This window comes from Enoplosus armatus, chromosome 2 (assembly GCF_043641665.1).
Source record: "Enoplosus armatus isolate fEnoArm2 chromosome 2, fEnoArm2.hap1, whole genome shotgun sequence".
NCBI lineage: Eukaryota > Metazoa > Chordata > Actinopteri > Centrarchiformes > Enoplosidae > Enoplosus > Enoplosus armatus.
The window spans coordinates 11,011,836-11,031,397 of NC_092181.1; the positions used below are offsets into that span (position 1 = coordinate 11,011,836).

At 41.2% G+C, this 19,562-nt stretch overlaps 1 protein-coding gene across 1 annotated transcript in view; it reads left to right on the top strand.

The window, feature by feature from the left end:
* Positions 1–18,445, top strand: part of helz (helicase with zinc finger) — a 45,852-nt gene extending 27,407 nt beyond the window's left edge. The window contains exons 19-33 of the mRNA XM_070917123.1: positions 1,184–1,329; positions 2,223–2,370; positions 4,866–5,049; positions 6,299–6,527; positions 7,875–8,181; positions 12,257–12,302; positions 13,434–13,621; positions 14,242–14,446; positions 14,594–14,676; positions 14,814–15,330; positions 15,610–15,871; positions 16,170–16,683; positions 16,777–16,929; positions 17,454–17,748; positions 17,880–18,445. Coding sequence (XP_070773224.1) covers positions 1,184–1,329; positions 2,223–2,370; positions 4,866–5,049; positions 6,299–6,527; positions 7,875–8,181; positions 12,257–12,302; positions 13,434–13,621; positions 14,242–14,446; positions 14,594–14,676; positions 14,814–15,330; positions 15,610–15,871; positions 16,170–16,683; positions 16,777–16,929; positions 17,454–17,748; positions 17,880–18,271 — 3,669 coding nt within the window. The 3' untranslated portion in view covers positions 18,272–18,445. The remainder of the gene's footprint in view (positions 1–1,183; positions 1,330–2,222; positions 2,371–4,865; positions 5,050–6,298; positions 6,528–7,874; positions 8,182–12,256; positions 12,303–13,433; positions 13,622–14,241; positions 14,447–14,593; positions 14,677–14,813; positions 15,331–15,609; positions 15,872–16,169; positions 16,684–16,776; positions 16,930–17,453; positions 17,749–17,879) is intronic.
* Positions 18,446–19,562: the final 1,117 nt, after the last annotated feature.

Here is a 19,562-nt window from a genome sequence, read left to right on the forward strand (position 1 = left end):
GATGTTGTCCTTTATATTCCTCTGGCTCCTCACTCTCCCTCTCGTCTGCTCTCACTACAACAGCTTACCTCCTCCATTCAGCAGTGGAAGAGCCAGCTGAATAGTCAATGAAGGCTGAGCCCTCTATTGATTGTTTGCTTTCTTATTTACTGCGTGGGGCCTCATTAAAACTAGCTGACCCTCTCCCACTGTCGGGCTTAAATTAAGATTCAAACTAAAGATAAATTGCTGTCTTGTACATGGCAGTGGTCAGAAGGGAAAAGGTAAATGAGTTGGTGTGTGTTTGTGTGCAGTTTTGCAAATATGTAACCTCAACGAGTCAAAGCACATCAGGATGATAGTCATAAATCTTGCTCACTACTGACGGACCAGAAGAAAATACACATTGAAACTGTTTAGACTGTTACTGGATGAGTTACTGACTTATTTTTGATTTATTCACTTACTTGGTTTATTGCTTGCAAGATGAGAGGACTCAAATGCTCCCTGCGGTTTGGTATCAAACAATCTAATGCTATTCTGCCTTGGCTTGCCAGCAGTGCCATATTGGAGCCAATCTGTAACTAAGACTGGCTACTGCATATGTACACCAAACTAAATTGAATTTGGCTTGTTCTCAAACTGCTGTCAAATCACTGTGAGTAAATTCCACTATAATCACTGCGACTCAAGCTCTGTTTGTTTAATGGCATACACACCAGATGGAAGAGCTTGCAAGTCACTCGCTCATCTCAAGTTCCTCAAAACAAGACCAGTTCTCACAGCAGAGGAAGAAAAATGCTACCAGGCCAAATTTGATAACATTTGCAGTATCATACCTAACTAATAGCCCTTTTTGAATGAGACCAAATAACCTTTTTTAATTTCAGCCACTACATGTGATTTCATGTGATTAGCATAGCTTCAACCAGAGGTGAAAAAAGTAATCAATGAGGTCGTCATCTGATGCAGTGTTTGTTGGAAAATGAAAAACATGCCCTTCATTTGCCATGTACATGGTTTGAAACAGCTGTGTTACTTGGAACAGATACAGACCAAAATGAAATTCATAGTTGAATAGAAAGGAAAAGCAATGATGTGAGAGAATGGTAAATTACCTTTATCATGCTTTGAAACTAACTTTGCTTTTCATCTCTCCCTCCCCGCCTCGTTCTCTTTTTATTTTGTGTCTCTCGATTTGCAGCTCAGTCCATTCGTGTACAGCGAGTTTGCGCGGGAGCGTAACCTGCATGTGTCACTGCTGGACCGACTGTATGAGCACTACCCTCCTGAATACCCCTGTCGCATCCTGCTGTGCGAGAACTACCGCTCCCATGAAGCTATCATCAAGTAGGTGTGAGCCCTCAACACTGCCTTGTGTCGAAGCTGCTGGACGAGAGTCTGAAAAGATGGAGGAAAGATGTGATAAGCTAGAGAAGAGGGGGTGGGAGGGAGGGGTCAGGAGGAAAGGGGCCAGACTCGGGTTGTCCAGAGAGGAAAGTGGAGGCATTAAGGCAGTGTTTGAGCTGACAATAGCTCAGTGACAATACAACACAAGGGGCTGGATGGGTTTTGGTATAGATTAAATATGAACCAGGAACTCCACTTTGAATGCTTAGCAGACACAAAGAAACATTTATACGTTTTCACATGTGCAGGCTGTTCAGTTCGCCTATTGCATTTGACTAGTCAATGCAGTGCGTTGCTGGGTCTCATTGCATTGTGGTGCAGCAAAAGAAGAATACACGCACACACACACACACACACACACAAAAACACACACAAAAACACACCTGCAGCAGCATGTGGAAGTTTTCAGGTTTTATACTTTTAGAAGATCCATTTGAATTTTAAGTTATCATGCTTACTGGTAACATACACGAAGTGTCCGTAATCATTCTGACATTAAACATGTTTATGTTTTCATTGGACACAGCACATTATCGCTTTAAACCCACAGGTCTTTTGACAGATCGGTCATTATAAACTCATACTTTGTTAACACGTGCTGTTTATACCTACAGAATTGTACTTTTTCACAAATTTTGGTCAAGATTCCAAATTTTCCCCAAATTAAAAACATGCCAGGTTGCACAGCCCTAAAACTTTAGCAGTTTTCTTTGGCTTAAATTATCAGTAATGGCTGATAAATATCCTTCCACAAACATACTGCATTCTCACATTCCCCTCGTTTTGCTTTGCTTCCCTTTCTCTTACCCATTCTCCTTCTCCTCTTCCTACAGCTACACATCAGAATTATTTTATGATGGCAAGTTAATGGCAAGTGGGAAGCAGCCCTCCCACAAGGACTTCTACCCTCTGACCTTCTTCACAGCCAGAGGAGAAGATGTCCAGGAGAAGAACAGCACTGCCTACTACAACAACGCTGAGGTATGGGTTAGAAGCATATTGCAAATATTGGAGAAAAGAAACCTGCCATGGTAGTTTGATGTAGTTGTAGAAGTGTGAGTTTAATGATTATAGAATGGAAGTTAAAATTGGTTTTACTGTTCTGCTTTGTCACACCTGATGGTGTTTGCATATAAACTATGAACCAGTCAATTAGTCTTAGAAGTTTTTCGGCTGAATGTTGTGACGGCAGTCATGACGTCTACTTGAAAGTAAATGTTAAATAAAAATAAATAAATAAATAAAAAAAGCATGAATATAAAACTCATAATTGATAAAAAAAAATGCAATTACAAGCATCCTACATTGTAAAACAATTGGTAGAATTGCTATAACTAGATAACACCAATATCTTAATTTAGTTCAGCGACGTTGATCAGCGTGAGCTGCTCCCACATATTGATTTAGTTTAATTAATTGATGGCAACTCCTGCACTATATCTAATCTGAAATAAACAAAAGCTTCACTCTTTGGACTATGAAATGAATATTACTCAATATTCAAATTCTGATTATAAAATCAACCAAACACTTGCTTTATTATGATGTTACTTCATCCGCTGCCATATACACTAGTTATACCTCCTGTTTATCACACATTGAAAAGGTAGATATGAAATAAGATATCTGATTTTTCAGTTTAATCCACCTGAGAGCACACTGCTGTCTTCAGGCTACATTGTAGTTGGTCTCTATTGCTCTTGCTCTGTGCCTGTATGTGTGTGTGTAATGCACCACAGATGCGTCTCTCTAAATGACAGCTGAGCTGCGGTAGTGCCAGTATTTGCTATCTAAAACAATGACAATAGGACAATCTGAAAATAATGACGATTGCCTAATCCAAAATGCACCCCCACTGCAGCAACTGTGTGTTAAATAATGAAATTAGCTGTTAGCTGTTATGGAAATGTCATACTTTTCAGAGCACACAAGTGAACACTGCAGAACTCAAGTAACTACTTTTGAGTAAAATCTGAGTGAATAATTAAATGTTTGGGCCTCAACCAATCAGTTTGATTTTAACAAGTTTTATTAATATATGTGTGAAATAGATTCTATACTTAAGCATTTCAACTTTCAAATCCTGTGTGCTTGTTAGGCTGTAGACTCCAGTTTGGTAGAGATAATTCAGGGATTTGATTATAATGAAATTTAATTTAGATTATTCAGTTGAGTTTGCTTGACTGAAGTCAAATGCAGAATGATTATCCAGAACTGATCAGCACTGTATATTTTGCCTGATCACCATAAATTGGAATACCCACTGTCTTAATAATCATAATTGAAGAGGAAACCCATGAAGTTAATTAGGAGACCAACCAAGAGCTACATCTGACACCCATGATGCATGATTCACTGACAGTCCTAGCCTTTGATTGGTTCCTCTGCAGACTCTCTTGGTTGTGGTCATTGGCTGTGTCTGACCCCTGACTGTTTGCTGACATGTTCTGGCCAACTAAACCATGGATGCTACTTGATTTTGCTCCCAAAGTGTCAGCAATGCCAAATGAATTACCTCCCGTGTTTTTGATACAGCCCCCATGTCAAACCATTAACAACATTATCATAATTGTCTGAAATCAAAATGCATTGAAAAAAGCGTGTCCATTTGTTGTGTTGCGCCAGTGTCTTTGATGGGCTTAGCTTCAAGTGGATGACAGTATTTCCATGACAGTTCAAAGCCTCCGGCAGAATGCCAAGGCTCTGAACAGGAATTGAAAATCCCTATTGTTGACAAAAAAAAACTAATAGGGATTCAAAATACCAACTCTTGCTTTAATAACTAATATCTAGGCTTATTTAAATACTTTGAAGTGCTAACATGAGACTCAAAAGTTACCCCCATGTGAAGCTCACCTATAGGAATTACTTATAGGAAATCTCATTACGATTGTGTTACATTTGGCCTTAAGTAGAAGCAATAACATTAGTGACTTGTTTTACTAGCATTTAAGAGGCTGATTTGAGAGGTACTATTTTTGTTATATTTATTCAGTTTCAGAGAATACATTGAAGTGGACATAAAAGCTTAATTGCCTGTACCATGAAGCTTAAAATGTACGTCTCAAATAGTCAAACCAGAAAGCCAACCTGAATCAAATTGAACTGCAGTTGTGATATTAAGTCTATTAGTCAGCAAACCAAAATGTTATTTTTCAATTTAGCAATGCATGATGATATAATGCTGGTCTAGAATACCATGCTTTTCTGGAAAACTTCAAAACCTTTTTTACACATCCACTTTCATCAAGCCATAGCTTCCTATTTTATGGGTTGACTTTGATGCCTCAGTGCCATACTGTACATAAAACCTCCTTTGTCCTGTTGTCTTTTTACCTGGGTGGAAAATATCCCTTTGTCCGTGACTTCCCACAGTCCTTTTTCAGGTCAGGTGTGTGTAGGGATGGTGTGAAGAGAGCATGGATTTCAGCCTTGTTGCCGCCTCTTTCCCTCATGTTGCTCCTCCATCTCCTCAGGTGTTTGAGATTGTGGAGCGGGTGGAGGAGTTGCGCAAGAAGTGGCCAGTGGCCTGGGGCAAGCTGGACGAGGGCAGCATTGGAGTGGTGTCACCATACGCTGACCAAGTGTTCCGCATTCGTGCTGAGCTCCGAAAGAAGAGAATGCATGAGGTCAGCGTGGAAAGAGTGCTCAATGTCCAAGGTGAGGAGTCGTATTAACCAACGTGGTCATGTTTTGTATCAGTATCTCCCACCTTTCCTCTCTATCACTGTCAATTAAAGCAAAATGCCCCAAAAAATAATCTTTTTTAAAAAAAGACTATGAAAGTATTTGAGTGCATCAACTGTTACATTAAGAATTATAGCCAATGAGCCACTGTTGTATGTTTACATTTTTCAAAATAAATGACATAGCATCTTTTGTTTTCCCTGCTGTGCCAACAAACCGTGACCCCAAAACCGAGGTGCAGACCGAACCGTGATGCCTAATAATGCCTTGTCGTATTTAATGTGTTAATATTAATGTTGCACCTCTTATTTTAACTTATGGGGGTAGTTGGACTATGGGTAGTTTATTACTGAACCCGCCCATCACAAAGCCGCGCCACCCACCACCACAAGTAAATTCTCAACCTGTGGGAAACACTGATGTTAGTGTCTATCTTCAGTCACAAAATGCTTAAAATGAGAGCTACATTACCTTAAAGACAAATCCCCACCTTCCACTGCGGTTATTGGTGTTCATGGTCCCCGTCATATCGTCCAGTCCCAGTATAATGAGAATATGAGTAAGGGTTTCTTCCCTCAATCTCTACTCTGCTTCAGTCTCATGCAGCTCCCACATGTATTGCATCCAGCTGCTTTCCACAGGTCATAAACTTCCTCATTAATCACACATTGAACGTGTGTACGCACGCACGCACACACACACACACACACACACAAACACACACAAACACAGGAAAAGTGTACTCTGGTTATTGCTTAGAATTTGAAATCACACACACACATAGATGATGTTTGTTGATGTGTTCCATCAACAGCCTCTGGAGTCATAAGAAATTAAATTATTAGTAGTAGTATTATTATTAGTAGATTTTCTATTTAGTGGGTTCTAGTGATTTGTCCCCCCCCCCTGCATTTGTAGCAACAAAATTAGCTTAAGAAAACAGAATGCAAATGGTTTCAGTTTCCACTGATATCAAATGTTATGGTAGCTAATGGAGAAATTAAGTTCAGTTTTCATTCATTGCAATTTTGTTGCTTGTTTCTTAGTAAGGGAGCAACGTGTCAACCATGAGTAACCTCTGTTTTCCCTGTGTTTCTAAATTGGTGAAATAGAAGAGTTAAATAGAAAGATTCTGTGGTCTTTTTGCATCTTCTAATAATGTTTTACTTGTATAACACTTCCCAGCATCCTTAGAAACTTCATAATGAACAAATGTTTGCAGGTAAACAGTTCCGGGTGCTGTTCCTCAGCACGGTGCGGACGCGGCATACCTGCAAGCACAAGCAGACGGCCATCAAACGTAAAGAGCAGCTCGTTGAGGACTCAACAGAGGACCTTGACTATGGATTCCTCTCCAACTACAAGCTACTCAACACGGCCATCACCAGAGCCCAGTCCCTGGTTGCAGTTGTGGGAGACCCCATAGCACTGTGCTCTGTTGGACGCTGCAGGTAGATACTTTTGACCTAAGCCTTTAATACTGTAACACAACAGATCTTTATGTAAAGTGATAGGTCCGTTATAGTGAATGACTATTCTTGTAATGTGGTAAATCTAAAGGATCACCCAAAAGCAACCCCAAACTTCAGTAATGACCTTAGTGTTTTTGTGGCATGTGTTTCACCCTTGTGTATCAATGTGGACATTATATATCACAGAGATCCTATTAAATCAGCTATTAAAGTTCCGACCAATTTGTTCAGGCTAGACGTGGACACCTGTTTGTTTCCTTCCATTTATTGAGCTTTGGGTTTTCATCATAGTTTCATATAGCTATGAGAGGAAACACCATTTGCTGCCACCCCATATCCCTATTTGAATCTCTTTAACTCATTCACCCCGCTCTCCACCTCCCGTCTCCATAGCAACTGTGAGTTTTGCCTCTGCTGTCGTAACATGTCAGGTCTTTTGCTGTTGTGGTTGTTTGCAAATGTCATCCTGCAGAGTCAGAGCAATTAAATTGATGTGTCCAAAATGAATGGATGACCAACATTTTGCCTCCTCCCAGGAATGAAAGTGAAGCAGCTGCAGGAAGTGTTTAGATACAGTGAGATAGGGAGTATCGTAGGTGTAGCTAAAGGTTGAGGCTATATCAAATATTTTCTTGCAGATCCCTGTGTTGTGAATCAGTTTTACAAAGTGAACTGGTTATGTGATGAGCTGCTGTAACTACTTTAATATAATGTTGAAACCGCAAATAACCTGCACAATGTACTGAACCTCAACATGTTGATGATATATGTTTTACAACACACTAATATTGTGGATTTTCTGCCCACTCTTGTTTGACTGCTCCTCCTGTATGAGGACCAATATAAGGCTGAAGGAAAAAAGTTAATTATTCCATTATTCCTTTAAACATGACTTTCCATTTTGGTGATAATTATTTGGCTGTTCTCATGACTGTATTCGTCAAAGCTGACAGCTCATTTGTAGACAGTCTACTGAGAGATTATTGTTGCGCTCTTTGTTCTTTTCATTCTTGCTTTCTGGCTGCTCCCATTTTGCCCCCCTGGATTTAATTTTCTTTCTGCTTTTTTTTGTGCTTCATCTTTTTGCTGATTTTACTTTTCCTCATTTTCCCTCTCCTCTCTATGTGATTTACGCATGCTTTTTCCACATTTGTTTTGGACTTGATCTTCACTATTCAGCCCCAAAGGAGTGATTTGTTACACTGCCAGCAGGAAAGAAAATCAACAAGATGATCCATGAAACACTCAATGTAAACAAGGAGAGATAAAGCAGAATAGAAGTAAAACTTCTCTCCGTCTGTTGTTTCCTCTTTTTGCCCTTTCCAGAAAATTCTGGGAGCACTTTGTCTCCATCTGCCACGAGAACTCGAGCCTACATGGCATCACCTTTGAGCAGATTAAGGCTCAGCTGGAGGCCCTGGAGCTGAAGAAGACCTACGTCCTGAACCCATTGGCCCCAGAGTTCATCCCCCGCGCCCTCAGGCCCATGCAAGGGCACCACTCTTCTTCGCAGGCCCTCCATCCCCACCATCATCCACATCCTCAACATGCGCAGCCACCCTCTAACAAGCAGGGTCCACAGCAGCAGCAGCAGCAGCAGCAGCAGCAGCAACAGCAGCAGTCACCCCCTAAAGTAAGTGATAAGGGAGTGGCATTTTCAATATGGGCTTTAAGAATCCTGACACTAAACTGTAGAAATTAGAGGACGATTGAAGAAAGGCTGATCTAAATAGATTCTGTCAAACAATGGCATTACTGGATATGCAACTGCTATTTTTCTTCTGCAAATACTGAAGACTGGGGGAAGCTCAAATGTTTAAAAAGGGTTCTATGTTAATGTATATGCTAGGTAACCATTTTTTGGTTTGTAGAAATAGTAAGGAAATTATCAGGAATAAGTGCTTCTTGTCTTTAGAGAGGAAAAATTATCAAAGCTTTGCACATGTGGACACAAAGCACATATCTATTAAAACGTCTGTTTAATTTTCACCACAGGAAATTACTTTATGGTCGTAACACAGATAGGAAATTAGCATCACAGGCTTGGCGGAAGGATGTGTTTGACTGTTTAGCTCGGGTTGAAATGTGTTTGTGTGTCTGTCTGTCCTCCCTGCCTACCCTGAGGTAAAGGTTAACGAAATCACCACAGCTGCCAACCTGCTGCCATCACCCACTGGGCCTAATGAGCCACAGCTCCGCAGCATCAGCCGGCTTTAGAGACACAGTTTCTCTCTCTCTCTCTCTCTCTCTCTCTCTCTCTCTCTCTCTCTCTCTCTCTCTCTCTCTCTCTCTCTCTCCCTCTCCCTCTCCCTCCCCCTCTCCCTCCCCCTCCCCCTCTCTCTCCCTCTCTCTCTCTCTCTCTCTCTCTCTCCCTCCCCCTCTCTCTCCCTCTCTACACAGTCATACCATGTAGCTCACAAGCGCACACACACAGTGCTACCAGTATGTAATGAATTGTTCCCTTCAGCATATACAGCATGTTGCTAATTTAAAGGTCGGAGCAGTCTTGGTACCTCTGTACATGGTTGATGCACCCACTGTGGTATACAGCCAAAACAACCCATGCAAATGTCATTTAATAATAGATTAATTCTTAAATTTTAAAAAGTGTCTCACCTAGCTTTTAATAAAACCTGTGTCGTTGGTGTTAGTGACACTTTTTTCACATTTGCCGCTGATGACCAATATTGCCTCACCTTTTGAGTGAGCTTAACTGTGAGATCAAAAGAGTTGGTTAATAAATCTATTTGTAGAGATTTTGCACTATTTCTCCAGATGATCATTGTGCAAAAATATTAAATCTACTTGATTAAATGTGATAAACAATCAAAACATTAGTATGTCCAAGGGCAGAAAAGACTTTATACAATTTGTGTTTACAGTTACTTTGAGATATATCTCATTTAAACACAAAGCATACAGTATGTTCGTTGTTGGGCATCGATTTTTACTAGAAATATATGCTTCAGTTGACTTCATATTGTGAAGTGCTGTTTTTTGACACAGATGGTGTTTTGGTGCAAGTATGCAAGACTATGACACTTGTGGTAAAATATGTCTCATATTAAAAAGCTTTTTCTTAGTGTCATTTTAATTGGGGAAGGAGGATTTACAAGTACAATTACCACTTTTTTTAACAGTTATTTATAACTTATTTTTTTAAACTAGTCTGACTTCCTCTTAGCACAGATTCTTGAGTGTTTGTCTCCATTACAGTCTTTCTTGTATCTCTTTCTCTCCAACACCCTGCAACCTCTTGCCATAGAATACCCCAGCACAGTACAACACATCACCACGTCACTGACAGATGGAGTGTGCCAAGTGTGCAATTGGAAACCAAACTATATCACTGCTGCACTCTGATACTCACATGAGTTTTACACAGACAAACTGGAGCCATGTTCTCCTTTTTGTTTTTGTTTGCGTTTTTAGTTCAGCTGGAAAAACTTTGTTTGTCTTCTTCTCTGGTGCGGTAGTCAGGGAAAGAGTTACAATGCTGCAAGGGAGGACTCACACACAGAGAGCAAAGAAGGAATTCAGAGTAGAGTCTGGATTTTAAATACTAGGTGCACCTGTAGAATAACCCACATATAGGGTGACTCATCGTCATGCTTGCCTCATTTTGCACTGAGAAACATTTTTTCATAGCCTGTACAGCCCTGTGTGGTATCAAATAGAAGTATTTAAAATCCAGTCACTAGTCTGAATTCCTTTTTTGCTCTCTTTGTGCGTTGTGAGTCCTCCCTTGCTGCACTGTAGGGTAAATAATGCAACATTACAAGCAACCAAGAGCCCTGTATGACAGTTGGTATACGGTCATCTTGTATTTTATCATATTGATCATAAGAGACAAATGTTCAGCAACATCCTTGTCGGTCTTCGCCACTATTGAACTCATTTATGACACAGGTGATCAAATAACCCCAGCACTTGACCATGGGCACCATTTTCAGTCTGCTGTGTCTGGCATTGCTCAGTTAATGTTACGCCCTAAAATAGCAGCCCGTCGAAGCTGCCACGGCGACAATATCTCAGACCTCAGTCATTTTTAAGAAGGGGATCCTACTCGCACTAAACACTACATGTTACATAATTGCATATTTGGTGAGACTTTTACAATAGGCATTTTTTTATATTTGTTTGCAATATCATGCCAATACAAAAGATGCTGTATTAAATCAAACCTTTTTTACATGGAACTAAAATATTTATCTCGTTGTTTATTACATAGTTTGGCCGCTCCTCAGCTCAATCTGGATGCAGCCTCACAAGTATAACCATATTTTAAGAGTCAATAAACATTGCCTATGGTGTGTGTGAGGCTGGCAGGAAAGGAGGCTCTGGCCAATTTGACTTTGTTTACTGAACGTAGACTTTAGTTGGAACCTGGGCTATGTCTCACAAAGTGGTTTCAATATAGTCAGGATGTCTTTCAGCATTTGCAATTATATAACGCGTATATGATGGATTTCTGCATTCACAACCTAATATATAAATGTCTAATTTGCAGAATTAGTCTCATTTTGCAACTTTCAAACATGTTCCGTCTGGGTTTGAAGGTGGTTTGCAAAATACCAGGAACACCGTACAGCATTTCTATAACAAGTCAGTCCTGTTACGTTCAGTCGTTATTTATGTGCTGTGATCATTTTTCAGGGCATAGTTTGTGGTGGTGTTGGACTGGTTATATTATCATATCAGGTGTTAAAAATTGTTTTCCATGCTTTCTTCATAACTACTTGCTAAAATACTTGATGCCAAAGTGCTAGTGCCAAAGACTGCAGTCGTAATAGTAAAAGTAGTTGTAGTAAGCTAAATAATGAAAAAAACAAGTGTTGTTTATGTACCTAATGCTTTTTATGATTATAAGAATTATGTAACATAATTCCACAGAATCACTGTAGTCACCTGGTAATATGATGAGTGTTCCTTACCTGAGAAGTAAATACTACCAGCTTTATATAATATCAGCATAGCGACATAGTGGATCACATGGAATGGAGAATGTCATTCATTTCTGCCTCCTCCAAGGAAGCATACTCGCTGTCAAGGACTATCTGTTAACACCACAATCAACTGGGAGGGACTGCGTGCTACAAAACCAGCTACTGAAAGAGCTCAAAGTAGATTGTTGTGTATACTTGCCTGTAATGATTAATAATACACCAGATAGGGTCCACCTAAACTTAGGTACGGGGAGATCTCATGAGCCCAGTGTTATCTGTGTTTGTGTGCATGTGCTCACCCTGACATGAATAATTATGCTTATGCATACTTTCATTCATACATGTGTTCTCAGCATTGATCAGGATTCAATTCAAACTCTCTGTCTACACATACAGTAGATGGAGCTGTATTGTGAAGCCTGCTGGGGATTCTGTCGGAAGGAAAGAGATGGAAAGAGATTAGCGAGGGTGTCTAGTTATTGTCATCTAGTAACAGAAAAATCGATCTTTCTTGGCAGACATGTTGACTTTATAGCATGAAAAACTCAAATGCGGTCTCAAAGTTGATTCAGAATGAACTACTCTGACCATGTGTGTTATTAAGGAATATTTCTCCCAATGCAGTGTGATGGCCCTTATGTGTCTTTCAAATATTGCATGTTGTGGAAGGTTGTGAGTCTATCTTTAAATCTTCTATTACAAAACCTGAAAAAACAAGCCAAGTGTGATGAATGAAGTCCTAATGATTCCTTTGTCTTACAGGGGAAACATGCAAACCATACAGAGCACCTTCCACCTGACGGATATGGTGAGTGTATCCCTATTCCCACGTTTACCACTGTTTATTATCTGAATGTTAAAGGGTAGCATATTTTGAAAAGGGCCTTTCCTGTACTGTTACCTTGTGCTCCTGGTAATGCCTTTCTGTTGTTGTTGTTGTTGTTGTTGTTGTTTGACAAATATAAAAAGTTTTATTCTTATTTTTTATGTCTGAATTCCAGACTTTTTCTGTAGCTTTAATTTTTTGTCAGTAACTCATCCTGCACTGTGGGTCATATGCAGAAGTGGAACCATAGAAAATTACAATCAAAAGTAATTTCATGGGCAGGCTGGTAGAATGTTAACATGCCTTCATGTCAGTGAAGAAGACAAAGGAAATGGGCAACAGAGGAGTCTCAAATCTTATTTGCATTTGATTTCTTTCCTTTACCTACATTACAAGACAAATATATATAAATCTTTATAGATGAATTCAAACTTTTCTAAACAATGCCTGAACACCCTACAGGAACTGTACTGTATTTAGACAACTATCCCAGAAAGGTATATATTACGAAGACATAATCCACCATTGATCAACTCGGCATCAAAAAGTCAGTGTCCTTGTAGAAGTACTCTAAAACAGTTGAAATTGACTAAAATATAACTGACAATATTTACACTTACAAGCATGTATAAAAGTAAATTCCATCCACACAGCATTTCCTTCACACAAACAAGCACACGTCTGGACAGCTTGATATGAGCCAGTCTAATGCAGCAGCCCAGATGGATGCATGAAGGCCTGAAGCTATTGAAGCCATCCGAGCCATGCAGCAACACTGCAAGGAGATGTTAATACGATGCTTACTAGGGGAAGACAATCAGTTTGTTTCAGTTGCTTACATTTGCAGATTGTCAGCAGCTACATTAGCCTCAACTGAAAAAAGAATCTGTGCAAGTCACTTCTTTCTGCCCTACATATCAGCATTGATACAGGTTGGCCATCAGCTATTTATATTTTGCCCTCCTCTCTTATAGAATTATACAGTGTATTATCTTACATTTTCCAAGCTATGAATAATTGGATATGCCTTGCCTACTATCAATGTATCACCACATTAAGGTTAAATTCCATATGCATTTCCTTGTATTACCTTGACACCCTCTCTCATTGCAGTCCAACCCAATCCAGCCGTGCTGATGGGAAACCCTATTCGGGCATTCACACCACCCTTGGGTGGCACTCCAGCTGGAATGGGAAAGTCACCCAGTCCTGTTCAGAGGATAGATCCCCATACAGGTGCCAGTATCCTCTACGTTCCAGCCGTGTATGGTGGAAACATGGTCATGTCCATGCCCTTGCCGGTAAGTTTTTTGCTTCTTGTGACAAACTGACAGATCCGTGTATAAGCCTGTATACTTAGCCAATGTGAGCCAATTTGTAACAAATGTCAAAGTGATATATTATACTACTACTAGTAACTACTAATATCTCATAGGTTTCCTCTCACTGAACATAAATATTTTAATAGCTTCTCTTCTATGTGGACATTTGCTTTTCCTCTCACTGTTAGTATATCACAGAAATAATTTGTCAATATAACTTTTCTTTGAGTCATATTACTCAAATGCTTTGCAGCTTACTATAGACCTCTGTTATTATGTAAAATGTATATTACGTGTGGTATTCCCTATTGTATGGATAATGAAGCTCCACATGGTTTCTACTACAAATAAGACAGAATTAAAGTATGTATAGGCATTACCATTCAACCATTAATGTCATAGTTCATACTCCTTAGATGGTGTGTGCACTTGTGATCATGATTTAACTAACTAACTAACTAAGGACCAACACTTACTGCTTCTAATCACCATTATCAGTAATGTATTGCCCACAATCCACGGTGTGTTTACCTCCCTATCCTCTTCTCTGTCATGATGTATTGATCAATAATCTTTCAATCTGTGTTTATTTTCCTAAGTTGCCTTGGCCAGGTTACCAGAATCGCTTTGCTGTGGACCCTCGCATCATGAGCCACCCAGCAGCCATGGCCTACAACTTTAATCTGTTGCAGGCCCAGAATCGAGGCTCCCCCATCCCTTACAGTGGGGTGACCCACCCCTCTCCTCTAGGAATGGGCCAGCCCAGCCCTGACAAGGAGCTTCAGGCAGACCCCATCAGAAATGGTGTGCCTTGATTTTAATTACCACATTAAGCAACCACCCAAAATCACAAATTACTGTTATTTTATGCCATCAAATCAAAAGAAATAACTGTATTGAATAGCCAAGCAAATGGTAATACGTTTGTTTTTGGTTTTGACTTTTTCTTAGGTAAATTAGAAGGATGTCCAAAGTCAGAACAAAGCCGTCTTCAGACACCAGAGAGGAAAACCGTAGACATGAAGGAAAAACAGGCAAGTAGTTGACATTCATGTATTTTCTTTTATTATTTTTAACCAGAAGTAACTTGTCTCTGTTATGTAGACCCACTTTACCAAAGCTCGTGAGTCTTTCTTATGGTGTTTGGATTGGTGTTTCTTTTTTGGTCCAGGGAGATTTGGACACAGGCCAAAGTCGAAATCTAGACTCACAGTCAGATGGGCTTGTTGGATTTCCCAATGCGCTGCTCCATCGAAAAGATCCCTCAGCTGCCCAAAGAAGCCTCAACTACCACCTGGCACCACCCAACCCAGCTTTTCCTCCACATCCGGCCAGTGGAAGAGCCTTTCCCCCACAGTATCCAGTCTCCAGGCTTCCTTATCGGGTCAGCCAGCCTCAACACCCAGGGATGGCCCAACAGAGTCAGCAGCAGCAGCAGCAACAGCTCAGCCCTGCCTACACTGGTGGTAGCCACAATGCCTCCTTCTTCAGTGGCCCCATACCCCCTCACAGGGCTGTCCAGTCTCCCACTTTGGATGGGCCAGATTCTGGAGGGGTGGAGGAGATGAGTAGCTCCATTAGGACTCCTATGGGCCACCCAGCGGGGCACCACCCAGGCCTGTCACAGCATAACAGGGTCAACAGCTTTGGGGAGGATGGACAGGATGTAAGCATGGGAGATAGCCTGGGTGAGTAGAGCATCATATTTTATTTTGTTGTTGGGCAAAGGGAAATTGTCCAAACATCCTTAAAGCCTTAAGGCGAAATGATGATTTGTTTGGTATTTTTATTTGTATTATTTTAATTAATTCATCAACTGACATTATGTTATATTATGAATGTATAACAAAGAAAACCAAAGGAAAGGAGTTTAAAGTGAAGTTTAAAGACATACTAAATTCAACAGTGTACAGTACCTTAGCCTACAACACCAGCGACTTAAGCTAATCACGTGGTTGCCCTTTCAGACCTTCAGGGTCCCTTGGCTCTAGAGGCCCTGAGCCAGCAGCAGCAGCAGCAGGCTGCCAGGCTGGGCCAGTGGGGCGAGGCAGCAGGCCCTTTTCTCCAGGGCAGTGTCGCCTTCCCTCTTCCCCAACAGCTCGCCCACCTTGCTCAGCCCGGCATGGCTCGCTTCCCCCATCAGCTGCTCCGGGCAGCTAGTTGGGGCCTTAGTGCCAATATGGAGGATGAAGCTGTTACTTCTGCCCCCACAGGGCCACCTTTCACCAGGTTAGACTAAACACCAGTTTGTATTATTTGTCATATTTAATGGTTTGATAACTTAGTACCAAAGAAATATTACAATTTTGATAGTGAACATTGAAAATATTGGCCAGATTTTAAAAAGCTTGTGTAAAGTAGATCTAGACAAAACAAGATAACTTCTTGCTATTGCTGAATGTTCTTTTTGTTGGTTGCTGCTTGTTAACCCTCGTTATTGTCCCTCCCAAATATTTTTTTCCCCTTGCTGTTGCTTGCAAACATGATACCAAGCTCAAGTGTAAAAAAATACATTTTCAATTCCCAGGTACCCGGGTCTCTTGAGAGAAATGCCCCCACAGGAACAGCCTGAACCCAGGGAAGCAGCTGAGATGCAGCCTCCGCCTCAATCTCGTCTCCTCCAGTACCGCCAATCCCAGTCCCGTGCCTCAGGTGACCCTTCATCCTCTTTAGCTGCCCCCTCCAATCATGCCGGCCCTTTCCCATCAGGACCTTACTCCCATGACACCGGCCGCGATCTCCTTAACGACAACCTTCTCAACAACCCAGCTCTGCAGCAGCAGCACCCGGGGAACCCCCTGTATAATACTGGTAGCTACCCACATCAGCCACAAGCCCACTCTGCCAGCCCTCCTCCCTCCCAGGTCAAATATCTTCTGCAAGAGGCCCAGTGGTCTCATGCTGGGGCTGCATCAGTGAGCCCATCACAACAGAACCACCTGTTGGGGAACCAGGGCCACGGCCTTCCTTATGGACTGCCCATCATGGCTCACCCCAGCAGGCAGGAGCAAGTCCACCTGATGCAACTTCACCATCAGCACCAGCACCAGCAGCAGCAGCAGCAGCAGCAGCAGCAACAGCAACAACAGCAACAGCAACAGCAACAGCAGCAGCAGCAACAACAACAACAACAACAACAACAACAACAACAACAGCAACAGCAGCAGCAGCAGCAGCAGCAGCAGCAACAACAACAACACCAACAAAGTCAAGGTCCAGGCCAGGAGTCCTACCACCCACTGTCCCCCAGAACATCAGCAGCCACAGCCCTTCACAATGTAGATGAGGTAAGGGTTATTCATTTATTTGGATTATTATCTGTGATTTTATGAATCAATTAAATCAGTCTGACCTGTCTTACACTTTCTGTAAAAGGGGGAAGTTGGGCATCACCTGTCTTAAATATACCTGAATATGTATGTACATGAATATGTATGTATGTATGTATGTGTCGCTCAAATGCTATATTATAAGAGGATGGATTACATGTGTGCCTTCGTATACTCATTATAAGATAAACAATCTCATCTCAGTCTTATTTTTATCAGTCTCAAGTAAGATCTGATAAATGAGTAAGACCTGCACTAGAGGGAGTGGTTATATTGACTCTGTGTTGCTCTGTGCACAGCAATGGTGCAGTTTGTAAGAGTATACAACAGTCATTTGACAAATACTTTATTTTGTGTCCATAACTCAATCAGTAAGTGCTATGAAGGGATGCAAGTCTCTTTTATTTTTAAGGTCATATTGCCCACCATTTTGTCTGTCTTCATATCTTGTTCTCGCCTTTTTCCTCTTCCTGTGTGTACAGTATGAACCCAGAGGTCCAGGCCGGCCCCTCTATCAGCGCCGCATCTCCTCCAGCTACCCTGATGAATCGTCTCCAGCCAACACCCACAACGCCCTGTCCCAGCAGTCCCAGCCCTGTCCGTCAGACCCCCAGGACCACCCTCATCCGCACATACAGCATCATCAGCATCCACATGCCCCCTACGGTTACCCCTCTGGCCATGACCTCTGGCCCAGTAATGGTGGGGGTCCCGGTCCGTTCCAGAACATTCCATGTAACGGAGCCGGCACTCTCGCTCAGCACCGGGACCTTATGGGTAGGTATCGCCAAATACGCTGTCGTCAGGCTTCATGTTCTTTTACACAGAGTTGTTTTTATTATGTTCTACCCAAGTCTAACTTACCCTCTGTCTTTTTCCAATCCTCTACCCGTGTCTTCTCCCTGCAGCTTCCAAGGCCCTTCGTCAGACGGAGGAGCAGGTGAAGGCCGAGGCCACAGCAGCACAGCAACCGCATCCGCACTCCCTCAACTCCCTTCAGCACCTTGGACAGTTTCCTCCTCTCATGCCCAATAACAAGCAGCAGCAGCAGCAGCAGCAGCAGCAGCAGCAGCCGCCTCCACCGCCGCCGCCACAGACTCCCGCAGAGGCCAGCCAGGGGGGTCCAAATTTAAGCAAACCACCCACCATGTCCTATGCCAGCGCCCTCCGCGCTCCACCCAAACCCCGAGCTGTTCGCCCTGAACAGGTCAAAAAGAACAGCGACCCTCTCTCCCTCCTACAAGAGCTGAGTATAGGAAGTTCAAATGGTAGCAATGGGTACTATTCCTACTTTAAATGAGTCACCTCTCCCACATACTAAATAAGTGATGAAATACAAAACTAAACAAAAAAGGCAAAACTGTTTCTAAAAACACAAAAAAAAATAGTGCAAAGTGCATTTACGAATAGTTTCTATCAGTAGGTTTGTTTTCTGCATTTTGTTTTATTTTAACTTTTTATTTGTAAGAGTCATCTTTTCTCCTGTTTCACATATCTGTGAAGAAAATAAGTATATATAATGAATGCATTACTGGTATATATACATACTCATTATGTATATATGAATATATACTTATATTATCTACACTTGTATATGTACGTAATGCTAAACAAAAGTTATAAAAAAAATAAAAAAAATAAAAAAGGCGAGATTTGGTTGACCACTTAGCTACCTGCATATTTTTCCTTATTGAAGTTGGTTTTGTTGGTTACTAAATAAGTATGTTGAAGTTTTTATCATTTTGTATTCCTCAGTTTTGAGTGGACGTTACGTCTTGATTTTCATACTACTGTAGTTGTGGTAACGGACAAAAAGCTAAGTGGTCAACTGACACAGAAACTACATGGAACAGTGTATAGAAGTAGATAAATTTTCCTCTAATCTGTACATATAAAGAAAATAAAAGACTGAATTGTATGCCACAGACATGTCCTTAAATTCCTGTATCATGCTAGCGTTTGCATTATGAATTCTTTTCCGTATGTTGGCTTCTGATCCTTATTTCTTAGACATCCTTACCTGGGAGTCATCTTCAGTGATTTAGTAGTAAATGTGATTATTTACTGAAAAATAACAAACAAATATTGATTGCGCATTTTACCTTTCACTAATGTCTCATCAGCAACAATAGATAAAAGTGTGATAATGTCAAAGTATCAGCGACCATGTCATTCCTCCTTTTGTTTGTTTTTAAGGATCAGAGAACACCAGACATCGCTTTCTGTGATAAGGTTATCCCAAACCGCTTGGCTTGTGGCCGATGCTCTGTCATTTTATTTTATTTTATTTCTTTTTATTTGTGTCAACGAAATCTTCACCAGGGAAATAGTTTCAATAACTGCTGGGGATATGAAATGTGTTTGTTTTTTTGTGGCTAATGGACACTTTTTTGACAAGGTTGCAGTACTCTGAAGGTTTGTGAAAGTGAAGAGAGAGTGGTGAGGTCAGAGTGGTGTGTCGTGATAGGTAAGTTGAAACTGAGGGTGTGATCAACACTTGCCAGTCAGACATTTTTGAACACGCTAACTGTTAGCTTTTTTGGTTAAATCTGAAGTATATTTAAGCTGTAGATTTATAGTAAATATCCTGA